Source organism: Dendropsophus ebraccatus, chromosome 14 (assembly GCF_027789765.1).
Source record: "Dendropsophus ebraccatus isolate aDenEbr1 chromosome 14, aDenEbr1.pat, whole genome shotgun sequence".
Taxonomy (NCBI): domain Eukaryota; kingdom Metazoa; phylum Chordata; class Amphibia; order Anura; family Hylidae; genus Dendropsophus; species Dendropsophus ebraccatus.
The window spans coordinates 6395480-6410219 of NC_091467.1; the positions used below are offsets into that span (position 1 = coordinate 6395480).

The window sequence follows — 14740 nt, forward strand, 5'->3', positions numbered from 1 at the left end:
TGTGCAGGAAATCAACGGTCAGGCCAGGTTTACACCGCAGCCGCATTATTACAGTATTTGGACCATAAAAAGCACTCGAGACTGACACACCACCACATATGTGCAAGAAATCCAAGGAGTGTCCTGTCAGTATCATCCACATCCTGGCTACAGGATACCGTACATGTGGCCTGTCTACACCGTACATGTGGCCTGTCTACACCGTACATGTGGCCTGTCTACACCGTACATGTGGCCTCTCTACACCGTACATGTGGCCTGTCTACACCGTACATGTGGCCTGTCTACACCGTACATGTGGCCTGTCTACACCGTACATGTGGCCTCTCTACACCGTACATGTGGCCTCTCTACACCGTACATGTGGCCTGTCTACACCGTACATGTGGCCTGTCTACACCGTACATGTGGCCTCTCTACACCGTACATGTGGCCTCTCTACACCGTACATGTGGCCTGTCTACACCGTACATGTGGCCTCTCTACACCGTACATGTGGCCTGTCTACACCGTACATGTGGCCTGTCTACACCGTACATGTGGCCTGTCTACACCGTACATGTGGCCTGTCTACACCGTACATGTGGCCTGTCTACACCGTACATGTGGCCTCTCTACACCGTACATGTGGCCTGTCTACACCGTACATGTGGCCTCTCTACACCGTACATGTGGCCTGTCTACACCGTACATGTGGCCTGTCTACACCGTACATGTGGCCTGTCTACACCGTACATGTGGCCTGTCTACACCGTATATATGGCCTCTCTACACCGTACATGTGGCCTGTCTATACTAGAAGCGAATTTACCTTATAAACGAAGTGAAGTCGGCTTATGCATCGGCTGCCGGGTGCTTTGGAAAGCTGGATCCAGTCCTGGGAAACTGGGAAACACTCTTCCCTGTACATTTACATAGAAGCCAAAAAAAAAAAAGAAACCTCCAATACCCCTTAAAATCTGTCTCATGGCACCATATTTCCCATCATCCCTGACAACCATAGACGAGGGGAGCAGCAGCTCTCCCTGTCACCTACCGGACTATATAATGTAACCACCAGCTGTGTCCCTGCTCCAGCAGCTCTCCCTGTCACCTGACTATATAATGTAACCACCAGCTGTGTCCCTGCTCCAGCAGCTCTCCCTGTCACCTACCTGACTATATAATGTAACCCTCCACCTGCTGTGTCCCTGCTCCAGCAGCTCTCCCTGTCACCTACCTGACTATATGATGTAACCACCCGCTGTGTCCCTGCTCCAGCAGCTCTCCCTGTCACCTACCTGACTATATAATGTAACCACCAGCTGTGTCCCTGCTCCAGCAGCTCTCCCTGTCACCTACCTGACTATATGATGTAACCACCCGCTGTGTCCCTGCTCCAGCAGCTCTCCCTGTCACCTACCTGACTATATGATGTAACCACCCGCTGTGTCCCTGCTCTAGCAGCTCTCCCTGTCACCTACCTGACTATATGATGTAACCACCCGCTGTGTCCCTGCTCCAGCAGCTCTCCCTGTCACCTACCTGACTATATGATGTAACCACCCGCTGTGTCCCTGCTCCAGCAGCTCTCCCTGTCACCTACCTGACTATATGATGTAAACACCCGCTGTGTCCCTGCTCCAGCAGCTCTCCCTGTCACCTACCTGACTATATGATGTAACCACCCGCTGTGTCCCTGCTCCAGCAGCTCTCCCTGTCACCTACCTGACTATATAATGTAACCACCAGCTGTGTCCCTGCTCCAGCAGCTCTCCCTGTCACCTACCTGACTATATAATGTAACCCTCCACCTGCTGTGTCCCTGCTCCAGCAGCTCTCCCTGTCACCTACCTGACTATATAATGTAACCACCAGCTGTGTCCCTGCTCCAGCAGCTCTCCCTGTCACCTACCTGACTATATGATGTAACCACCCGCTGTGTCCCTGCTCTAGCAGCTCTCCCTGTCACCTACCTGACTATATAATGTAACCACCCGCTGTGTCCCTGCTCCAGCAGCTCTCCCTGTCACCTACCTGACTATATGATGTAACCACCCGCTGTGTCCCTGCTCCAGCAGCTCTCCCTGTCACCTACCTGACTATATGATGTAATCCTCCAGCAGCTCTCCTTGTCAGCTATTGGTCCCTTTACACGGAGCGATAAATCTCTCAATTGAAGCATCAAATTTTTTTTATGCCGATCAGCGTTAAGATGAGGAGAGAAATTGTTTTTAAAAATCGTTTTTATCGATCATTTAAGGCCATCTCACACACTATGCTGAATCTGTGAAAGACAAAGCGATCTGCGAACGGCCAGCGGCAAATTGAGAACGCGTTGATTACCGATTTCTCGTTCGTCGCTTGATCATTAGTTGTATTTACAGGCTCTGCGTAAAAGAATCATGACAGACCACAAGTAATCCCAGCATCTGGAGACCTGGGTCTATATACACCTCAGTCTGTATTCACCCCGATCTGTATACACCCTATTTTATATACACCCGCTCTATATACACCCCAATCTGTATACACCCTGTTCTATATGCACTCAGGTCCCCTGATGCAGCCAGCCATTCACTTTTATGACAGCAGTCAACATAGCTGACCCCGGCAGTATCCCCACACCTGGTGCATCCTCTGTGTGACCCCGGCAGTATCCCCACACCTGGTGCATCCTCTGTGTGACCCCTGCAGTATCCCCACACCTGGTGCATCCTCTGTGTGACCCCTGCAGTATCCCCACACCTGGTGAATCCTCTGTGTGACCCCTGCAGTATCCCCACACCTGGTGCATCCTCTGTGTGACCCCTGCATTACCCACACCTGGTGCATCCTCTGTGTGACCCCTGCAGTATCCCCACACCTGGTGCATCCTCTGTGTGACCCCTGCAGTATCCCCACACCTGGTGCATCCTCTGTGTGACCCCTGCAGTATCCCCACACCTGGTGCATCCTCTGTGTGACCCCTGCAGTATCCCCACACCTGGTGCATCCTCTGTGTGACCCCTGCAGTATCCCCACACCTGGTGCATCCTCTGTGTGACCCTGGCAGTATCCCCACACCTGGTGCATCCTCTGTGTGACCCCTGCAGTATCCCCACACCTGGTGCATCCTCTGTGTGACCCCTGCAGTATCCCCACACCTGGTGCATCCTCTGTGTGACCCCTGCAGTATCCCCAAACCTGCTGCATCCTCTGTGTGACCCCAGCAGTATCCCCACACCTGGTGCATCCTCTGTGTGACCCCTACAGTATCCCCACACCTGGTGCATCCTCTGTGTGACCCCCGGCAGTATCCCCATACCTGATGCCTCCTCTGTGTGTCCCCGGCAGTATCCCCACACCTGGTGCATCCTCTGTGTGACCCCAGCAGTATCCCCACACCTGGTGCATCCTCTGTGTGACCCCTACAGTATCCCCACACCTGGTGCATCCTCTGTGTGACCCCCGGCAGTATCCCCATACCTGATGCCTCCTCTGTGTGTCCCCGGCAGTATCCCCACACCTGGTGCATCCTCTGTGTGACCCCGGCAGTATCCCCACACCTGGTGCATCCTCTGTGTGACCCCGGCAGTATCCCCACACCTGATGCCTCCTCTGTGTGACCCCAGCAGTATCCCCACACCTAATGCCTCCTCTGTGTGACCCCGGCAGTATCCCCACACCTAATGCCTCCTCTGTGTGACCTCAGCAGTATCCCCACACCTGGTGCATCCTCTGTGTGACCCCGGCAGTATCCCCACACCTGGTGCATCCTCTGTGTGACCCCTGCAGTATCCCCACACCTGGTGCATCCTCTGTGTGACCCCTGCAGTATCCCCACACCTGGTGCATCCTCTGTGTGACCCCTGCAGTATCCCCACACCTGGTGCATCCTCTGTGTGACCCCTGCAGTATCCCCACACCTGGTGCATCCTCTGTGTGACCCCTGCAGTATCCCCACACCTGGTGCATCCTCTGTGTGACCCCTGCAGTATCCCCACACCTGGTGCATCCTCTGTGTGACCCCTGCAGTATCCCCACACCTGGTGCATCCTCTGTGTGACCCCTGCAGTATCCCCACACCTGGTGCATCCTCTGTGTGACCCTGGCAGTATCCCCACACCTGGTGCATCCTCTGTGTGACCCCTGCAGTATCCCCACACCTGGTGCATCCTCTGTGTGACCCCTGCAGTATCCCCACACCTGGTGCATCCTCTGTGTGACCCCTGCAGTATCCCCACACCTGGTGCATCCTCTGTGTGACCCCAGCAGTATCCCCACACCTGGTGCATCCTCTGTGTGACCCCTGCAGTATCCCCACACCTGGTGCATCCTCTGTGTGACCCCAGCAGTATCCCCACACCTGGTGCATCCTCTGTGTGACCCCAGCAGTATCCCCACACCTGGTGCATCCTCTGTGTGACCCCTGCAGTATCCCCACACCTGGTGCATCCTCTGTGTGACCCCCGGCAGTATCCCCATACCTGATGCCTCCTCTGTGTGTCCCCGGCAGTATCCCCACACCTGGTGCATCCTCTGTGTGACCCCTGCAGTATCCCCACACCTGGTGCATCCTCTGTGTGACCCCGGCAGTATCCCCACACCTGATGCCTCCTCTGTGTGACCCCAGCAGTATCCCCACACCTAATGCCTCCTCTGTGTGACCCCGGCAGTATCCCCACACCTAATGCCTCCTCTGTGTGACCTCAGCAGTATCCCCACACCTGGTGCATCCTCTGTGTGACCCCGGCAGTATCCTCACACCTGGTGCATCCTCTGTGTGACCCCGGCAGTATCCCCACACCTGATGCCTCCTCTGTGTGACCCCAGCAGTATCCCCACACCTAATGCCTCCTCTGTGTGACCTCAGCAGTATCCCCACACCTGGTGCATCCTCTGTGTGACCCCGGCAGTATCCCCACACCTGGTGCATCCTCTGTGTGACCCCTGCAGTATCCCCACACCTAATGCCTTCTCTGTGTGACCCCGGCAGTATCCCCACACCTGGTGCATCCTCTGTGTGACCCTGGCAGTATCCCCACACCTGGTGCATCCTCTGTGTGACCCCGGCAGTATCCCCACACCTGATGTAACCTCTGTGTGACCCCTGCAGTATCCCCTCACCTGATGTATCCTCTGTGTGACCCCGGCAGTATCCCCACACCTGGTGCATCCTCTGTGTGACCCCTGCAGTATCCCTACACCTGGTGCATCCTCTGTGTGACCCTGGCAGTATCCCCACACCTGGTGCATCCTCTGTGTGACCCCGGCAGTATCCCCACACCTGATGTAACCTCTGTGTGACCCCTGCAGTATCCCCTCACCTGGTGCATCCTCTGTGTGACCCCAGCAGTATCCCCACACCTGATGTAACCTCTGTGTGACCCCGGCAGTATCCCCACACCTAATGCCTCCTCTGTTTGACCCCAGCAGTATCCCCACACCTGATGTAACCTGTGTGTCCCCGGCAGTATCCCCACACCTGATGCCTCCTCTGTGTGACCCCGGCAGTATCCTCACACCTGGTGCATCCTCTGTGTGACCCCGGCAGTATCCCCACACCTGGTGCATCCTCTGTGTGACCCCGGCAGTATCCCCACACCTGGTGCATCCTCTGTGTGACCCCTGCAGTATCCCCACACCTGGTGCATCCTCTGTGTGACCCCTGCAGTATCCCCACACCTGGTGCATCCTCTGTGTGACCCCTGCAGTATCCCCACACCTGGTGCATCCTCTGTGTGACCCCTGCAGTATCCCCACACCTGGTGCATCCTCTGTGTGACCCCGGCAGTATCCCCACACCTGGTGCATCCTCTGTGTGACCCCTGCAGTATCCCCACACCTGGTGCATCCTCTGTGTGACCCCGGCAGTGGATGCATTGGAGCATTATATGATGTGTTCTGCTGATGTGTGGCAGGCAGCTTCGCAGTTTTATAGAAACGGCCATAGACATTTACATCTGTGCACTGTAGGAGCTCACGTCACCTGTGCTGCACCTGAGCTCCCGTCCCTCCCTCGTCCTCTGCCATGGTGTCTCTATAAGGCGCACTACATGGCCAGTAGTGTGTGGACCCCTCAAGCATTTGGGGTTGTGTGTGGGATGAAGCAGTATGCCACACTGAGCCCATCACCCCATGTCTTTGTCTTGTGCTGCGTGCTCCAGGGTGCAGTCATGCTGGAACAGGAAAGATTCCTCCCAAACTGCAGAGCAGAGAGGTGTGCGGCAGTGTTAGCCCTCCTCCAGAAACAGGAGTCACAATAACACAACCCCCTCCTCCGGTCCTCGCCCTGCGGCTCAGGTTTCTCAGGATCTCCTTAGTATTGCACAGGTGGGTTCTGTATGGAGGGACTGAGGAGCACAGCTTTACACCATAGTAGCAGACGCCTGGCACTGTGCTGACTTTAGTGATTCACAACTCACTAAAGCCCGTAGCATTGGTAATATTTGTCTATTGGGATACAGTTATAAGGGGAATGTATATATACCGGGGTATACAGCGGGTCAATAACACTGGGGTGGTAAGGACCTGGCCCAGCAATGAGCCAATCAGATGAGAATTATTGGTTCCGGATTACAATGGAGCTGAGATAATAACGGTGACTGACAGGAATGTGACACAGAGTGCAATGGGAAGCGGTTAGACCGGATTTACACGTTCAGCCACCAAAGGGTTAAATCCATAAGAAAAGGTGCAGAGGCTCCTGACCACTCCCTATGCAAATAGCATGAAGCGTCCCCTACGCAGGATGTGACTGCCAGAGCTGGGAAGGACAGGTGACCTGCAGCTCCGGGGGGAACCGTACAGCCAGGATCTGCACGCCAGGTACTGTACACCCAGACAACTCTCATCACCCGCAGGACAATGCTGCCCGTCACTGGGAGATGGATGGAAGCCTTGTCAGGAAAGTTTGCAAAGGGTTGAGAGGCAAAGAGAAAAGTGCATTGAGCTGGGTGTTAGCACCTGACAGCAGGGGACAGCCGGTCTGTGTAGGTGCCACACCTGACAGTGGTGGGCGGCCGGTATGTGTAGGTGCCGCACCTGACAGTGGGGGACAGTCGGCCTCTGTAGGTGCCCCATCTGATAGCGGGGGACAGCAGGGCTCTGTAGGTGCCACACCTGACAGCAGGGGATAGCCGGTCTGTGTAGGTGCCACACCTGACATTGGGGGACGGCCGGTCTGTGTAGGTGCCACACCTGACAGTGGGGGACAGCCGGTCTGTGTAGATGCCGTACCTGACAGTGGGGGACAGCCGGCCTCTGTAGGTGCCCCATCTGATAGCGGGGGACAGCAGGCCTCTGTAGGTACTGTACACTCAGACAACTCTCATCACCCGCAGGACAATGCTGCCCGTCACTGGGAGATGGATGGAAGCCTTGTCAGGAAAGTTTGCAAAGGGTTGAGAGGCAAAGAGAAAAGTGCATTGAGCTGGGTGTTAGCACCTGACAGCGGGGGACAGCCGGTCTGTGTAGGTGCCGCACCTGACAGCGGGGGACAGCCGGCCTCTGTACCTACCATACCTCACAGCAGGGGACAGCCGGTCTGTGTAGGTGCCGCACCTGACAGCGGGGGACAGCCGGCCTCTGTACCTACCATACCTGACAGCAGGGGACAGCCGGTCTGTGTAGGTGCCGCACCTGACAGTGGGGGACAGTCGGTATGTGTAGGTGCCGCACCTGACAGTGGGGGACAGCCGGCCTCTGTAGGTGCCCCATCTGACAGTGGGGGACAGCCGGCCTCTGTAGGTGCCATACCTGACAGCAGGGGATAGCCGGTCTGTGTAGGTGCCCCATCTGATAGCGGGGGACAGCAGGCCTCTGTAGCTACCATACCTGACAGCAGGGTATAGCCGGTCTGTGTAGGTGCCACATCTGACAGTGGGGACAGCCGGCCTCTCTAGGTGCCCCATCTGATAGCGGGGGACAGCAGGCCTCTGTAGGTGCCACACCTGACAGCGGGGGATAGCTGGCCTCTGTAGGTGCCATACCTGACAGCGGGGGACAGCCGGTCTGTGTAGGTGCCACACCTGACAGCAGGGGACAGCCGGTCTATGTAGGTGCCACACCTGACAGCGTGGGACAGCCAGTCTCTGTAGGTGCCATACCTGACAGTGGGGGACAGACGGCCTCTGTAGGTGCCACACCTGACAGTGGGGGACAGACAGCCTCTGTAGGTGACCCATCTAATTGCAGGGGGACAGTCAGCCTCAGTAGGTGCCACACCTGACAGCGGGGGACAGACGGCCTCTGTAGGTGCCACACCTGACAGCGGGGGGCAGCTGGCCTCTGTAGGTGCCACACCTGACAGCGGGGGACAGACGGCCTCTGTAGGTGCCACACCTGACAGCGGGGGGCAGCCGGCCTCTGTAGGTGACCCATCTAATTGCAGGGGGACAGTCGGCCTCTATAGGTGTCCCACCTGACAGCAGAGGGAGACAGCTGGCCTCTATAGGTGCCACACCTGACAGCAGAGGGGACAGCTGGCCTCTATAGGTGCCACACCTGACAGCAGAGGGGACAGCTGGCCTCTATAGGTGCCACACCTGACAGCAGAGGGGACAGCTGGCCTCTATAGGTGCCACACCTGACAGTGCAGAGGGAGACAGCCGGCCTCTATAGGTGCCACACCTGACAGCAGAGGGGACAGCCGGCCTCTATAGGTGCCACACCTGACAGTGCAGAGGGAGACAGCCGGCCTCTATAGGTGCCACACCTGACAGTGCAGAGGGAGACAGCCGGCCTCTATAGGTGCCACACCTGACAGTGCAGAGGGGACAGCTGGCCTCTATAGGTGCCACACCTGACAGCAGAGGGAGACAGCCGGCCTCTATAGGTGCCACACCTGACAGCAGAGGGAGACAGCCGGCCTCTATAGGTGCCACACCTGACAGTGCAGAGGGAGACAGCTGGCCTCTATAGGTGCCACACCTGACAGCAGAGGGGACAGCCGGCCTCTATAGGTGCCACACCTGACAGCAGAGGGGACAGCCGGCCTCTATAGGTGCCACACCTGACAGCAGAGGGGACAGCCGGCCTCTATAGGTGCCACACCTGACAGTGCAGAGGGAGACAGCCGGCCTCTATAGGTGCCACACCTGACAGCAGAGGGGACAGCCGGCCTCTATAGGTGTCCCATATGACAGCGAGGGACAGCCGGCCTCTGTAGGTGCCACACCTGACAGCGGGGGACAGTGTTGTTTGTTTTGTGCGGTTGTCACATAGAAAGCTTGTATGATGAGCGTGTAACACGCCCAGATGGCCGGGCACCTATTGTTCTATTACACAGACCAGATATGCTGTCCCCAATAAGTTGCCTGTCTTGTTTAATGAGCTGACAATCTAATGTGGATGGGGTATTGTCTCTGATACCATTACATGTGGAAATCTTCTTATTGGTATCTAACCTATAGACTCTGATCATTTATCAGCTTCATCCTATCTGTATCTGATCTATAGACACCCATCATTTATCAGCTTCATCCTATCAGTATCTGAACTATAGACATCACTTATCAGCTCTATCCTATCCGTATGACCTATACACACCCATCACTTATCAGCTTCATCCTATCAGTATCTGAACTATAGACATCACTTATCAGCTCTATCCTATCCGTATGACCTATACACACCCATCACTTATCAGCTTCATCCTATCAGTATCTGAACTATAGACATCACTTATCAGCTCCATCCTGTCAGTATATGACCTACAGACACTGATCACTTATCAGCTTCATCCTATCAGTATTTGACCTATAGACACATCACTTATCAGCTTCATCCTATCAGTATTTGACCTATAGACACTGATCACTTATCAGCTTCATCCTATCAGTATCTGACCTATAGACACCCATCACTTATCAGCTTCATCCTATCAGTATCTGATCTATATACACCCATCACTTATCAGCTTCATCCTATCAGTATATGACCTACAGACACTGATCACTTATCAGCTTCATCCTATCAGTATATGACCTATAGACACTGATCACTTATCAGCTTCATCCTATCAGTATCTGACCTATAGACACCCATCACTTATCAGCTTCATCCTATCAGTATCTGATCTATAGACGGCCATCACTTATCAGCTTCATCCTATCAGTATCTGACCTATAGACACCCATCATTTATCAGCTTCATCCTATCAGTATATGACCTATAGACACCCATCATTTATCAGCCTCATGCTATCAGTATCTGACCTATAGACATCACTTATCAGCTCCATCCTGTCAGTATATGACCTATAGACACTGATCACTTATCAGCTCCATCCTCTCAGTATCTGAACTATAGACTCTGATCATTTATCAGTTTCTACCTCTCAGTGTCTGACCTATATACATATCACTTATCAGCTTCATCCTATCAGTATATGACCTATAGACGCCCATCACTTATCAGCTTCATCCTCTCAGTATCTGACCTATAGACACTCATCATTTATCAGCTTCATCCTATCAGTATCTGATCTATATACACATGACTTATCAGCTCCATCCTATCAGTATATGACCTATTTGACACTGATCACTTATCAGCTTCATCCTATCTGTATCTGATCTATAGACACCCATCACTTATCAGCTTCATCCTATCAGTATCTGAACTATAGAAGGCCATCACTTATCAGCTTCATCCTATCAGTATCTGACCTATAGACACTGATCACTTATCAGCCTCATGCTATCAGTATCTGACCTATAGACATCACTTATCAGCTCCATCCTGTCAGTATATGACCTAAAGACACTGATCACTTATCAGCTTCATCCTCTCAGTATATGAACTATAGACACACGTCACTTATCAGCCTTATCCTATCAGTATCTGATCTATAGACTCTGATCATTTATCAGCTTCATCCTCTCAGTGTCTGACCTATATACATATCACTTATCAGCTTCATCCTATCAGTATCTGATCTATAGACACGGATCATTTATCAGCTTTATCCTATCAGTATCTGATCTATATATACATGATTTATCAGCTTCATGCTATCAGTATATGACCTAGACACTGATCACTTATCAGCTCCATCCTATCAATATATGACCTATAGACACATCACTTATCAGCTTCATCCTATCAGTATCTGACCTATAGACACTGATCACTTATCAGCCTCATGCTATCAGTATCTGACCTATAGACACTGATCACTTATCAGCTTCATCCTATCAGTATATGACCTATAGACACTGATCACTTATCAGCCTCATGCTATCAGTATCTGACCTATAGACACTGATCACTTATCAACTCCATCCTATCAGTATATGACCTATAGACACATCACTTATCAGCTCCATCCTATCAGTATCTGACCTATAGACACTGATCATTTATCAGCTTAAATCCTGTCAGTATCTGATCTATAGACACATCACTTATCAGCCTCATGCTACCTTCCCATGTACAGGATATGAGACTGTAACATGCATTCATAGATTACATTTACTTCCCTTCACATAGTTACATAGTTAATACGGTTGAAAAAAGACACATGTCCATCAAGTTCAACCAAGGAGGGGATGGATACAGGGAGGGGGAGGGGCGATAGGTTCTATACATATGCATTTATATTATTTTGCTCTAAGAACTTGTCTAGCCCTGTTTTGAAGCCCTCTACTGTTTTTGCTGTGACCAGATCCTGTGGTGACTGTTCCACAGATTCACAGTTCTCATGGTAAAGAAGACTTGTCGCCTCCGGAGATTGAACCTTTTTTTCTCCAGGTAGAGGCAGCGCCCCCTTGTCTCTCCAGGCGGAGGCAGCGCCCCCTTGTCTCTCCAGGCGGAGGCAGTGCCCTCTTGTCTCTCCAGGCGGAGGCAGCGCCCTCTTGTCTCTCCAGGTGGAGGCACCGCCCCCTTGTCTCTCCAGGCGGAGGCAGCGCCCTCTTGTCCTTTGAGGGGGTTTTACCTGGAACATCTTTTCCCCATATGTCTTGTAGGGGCCATTTATATATGTAAATAAGTTAATCATATCTCCCCTTAAACGTCTCTTCTCCAGACTAAACAAATGTAATTCTTTTAATCTCTCCTCATAACTAAGATGTTCCATTCCCCTTATTAGTTTAGTTGCCCGTCTTTGTACCCTCTCCAGCTCTAGAACATCCTTTTTATGAATCGGGTTCCAAAACTGGACGGCATACTCCAGATGAGGCCGCACCAAAGCTTTATAAAGCGGTAATATTATATCCCTGTCCCGTGAGTCCATGCCTGTTTTAATGCATGACAATATCCTGCTGGCCTTAGAAGCAGCTGACTGACATTGTGTACTGTTCTGTAGTCTATTATCTACAAGTACACCCAGATCCTTCTCTATCAGTGACTCTCCCAGTGTAACTCCCCCCCAGGACATATGATGCATGCGGGTTATTAGTACCCAGGTGCATAACTTTACATTTATCCACATTGAACCTCATTTGCCAAGTGGACGCCCAAACACTCAGTGTGTCTAAGTCATCCTGTAACATCTGCACATCCTCCATAGACTGTACTGTACTACAAAGCTTGGTGTCATCTGCAAAGATAGAAACATTGCTGTTAATTCCATTCTCAATATCATTAATAAACAAGTTAAACAGAAGAGGGCCCAGTACTGACCCTTGGGGTACACCACTTATTACCGGGGACCATTCGGAGTAGGAATCATTGACCACCAGTCTCTGGGTACGATTATTAAGCCAGTTTTTAATCCAGTTACACATTAAATTTTCCAAACCAATAGACTTTAACTTACCCATCAGACGTCCATGAGGAACTGTGTCAAACTCTTTTGCAAAATCCAGGTACACTATATCCACAGCCGCGCCGCCATCCAGGCTTCTACTTACCTCTTCATAGAAACATATTAGGTTGGTTTGACAGCTTCTGTCCTTAGTAAAACCATGCTGGTTATCACTTATAATACTATTAGTCACTACATATTCCTGGATGTAGTCCCTTATAAGCCCCTCAAATAGTTTCCCCACAATGGACGTTAAGCTTACGGGTCTATAGTTACCTGGGGAAGTTCGAGAGCCCTTTTTGAAGATCGGCATTACATTTGCCTTACGCCAGTCCCTCGGCACAATACCAGTAAGCAAAGAAACCTAGCAAAACATATAAGCAAAACCTAGCAAAACATATAAGTAGTGGTGTGTGAGCGCCATGGACATGGTATAACCTACCCCCCAGCTCCTGGACCTTAGGGGTAACAGTCTATCTTCCCATGTACAGGATATGGGAGTGTGACACCTATGAAGAGATTACATTCACCACCCTACATCTCATCTGACCTATCAAGAAGAATGAGCAAATCCTGAGGACCAGGGCAATACCACCAGAAAGGACCACCAGCAGCTCATCTAGTAACAGGGCCCTAGTGGCTATATAGTAGTCACCAGAGACTGGAAGATGGCAGCTGCAGGGTAGCAGAGAAGAACATGTCATATTGTGTAAGAGTTCCCCCATAGGCCTGAATGGAGTCAGCCAGGACTCCCTTGTACAGACCATCCTGGGGCCCTCCCGTGTCTATGAACAGGCCACCTGATCTTCTCCACCGAGAGAGTTTCCTTCCTCCACCTCACACAGGAAATGTGCTAAACTCTTCACAAGTGCTTCTAGTTCTTCTTTCTGCGACGTCTGCTGTGCGGTAGCTCCAAAAAACTATGAACGCGAGTTGTGGGAGATGGGCACAGTGAGCAGAGGGGACAATGATGGATTTCTTCAGTAGAAGCTCAAGGAGAAGGAGGAATGAGTCTATCCCACCTAGCATCCCCCAGGTATGGCCTGTGACCACAGAGGGCATTGGCTTTTGGGGATCCTGGAGAGCCTGTGGCTGGCTGCCAGTCAGTACTGATCATGCCCGTCCTTCACACTATATAGTGTTGTGTACTTCATGCTGCTCATGATTCTTGTGTTCTGTCTCTATAGTCTTACTTTCTTTCTATAAGCCATAAGTGTTGATGACCTTACATCCTCGCATAGTGTATGTACCTGATCCCTGAGATCCATGGCCTCCCGCTGGAATCCCTTGTGTCTCTGCTCTGATAATCAGATGCATCATGGCTCCTTCTGCCGTCACTATAGGACCGTGTTGTCTTAGAGGCCACTGACAGGCTTGTCACTGCCATTATTGGGGTAACTCTTAGGTGGATATTGCCATCTCGTACACGTAGGATCCTGTATGCAGTGAAGACCTAACAAGATGTTCAGGCTACATGTCCCAAGTACTGGAACGGCCTACTCACTCTTGACCCTACAATTTTGGCAAGTGCACTGAAGACAATAGCAATGTACAATCAGGATCAGACTAGGACCCTCTCACCAAGAAACCAATAGAGGCCTTGGCTGTGAGTCTTTATATGCTGGCCAGTCCATACATCTTATTTGGTGGAATTTGTACATGGACTCTAGGAGGGGTCCATACATGTTTGGCCCATGCAGACTCTCCCCAGTGTGTACGTATGTGCTGCATGTTAGGACTGTAAGGAGGCAGCTTTAGGTAACGTCTTATTTCTATGTTGGCTGGAGCTTTTGTAAACTTGTGGCTTTCAACAGGAAACATTAGTGAGAAGTTGTTAATTTCACAAGCGACCAGTCTTTGCAGTTCACAAGGATGTGTCTCCCACACTGGTGTCTCTAGGACTGGTGGTCCTTTTCCTCATAGATGCTGCCATGTTGGGGGAGGCATATAGGAACCTCTGTAGAACTTAGGGGGCTGCATGTTGATTGCAGTATGAGGCCTCGTAGTTCCTCTATTACATATATCCTGCCT

The 14740-nt window shown here is 51.8% G+C and overlaps 1 protein-coding gene across 4 annotated transcripts in view; it reads left to right on the top strand.

Moving 5' to 3' along the window:
* The window catches only part of ARHGAP27 (Rho GTPase activating protein 27), a 51940-nt gene that overhangs the window by 7511 nt on the left and 29689 nt on the right, over positions 1–14740 (top strand). The window contains exon 1 of one of the 4 annotated variants that reach the window (XM_069953410.1): positions 13643–13745. The exons of the other annotated variants lie outside the window; for them this stretch is intronic. Coding sequence (XP_069809511.1) covers positions 13677–13745 — 69 coding nt within the window. The 5' untranslated portion in view covers positions 13643–13676. Of the gene's footprint in view, positions 1–13642; positions 13746–14740 lie in introns of those variants that run through there. 4 annotated transcript variants of the gene reach the window in all.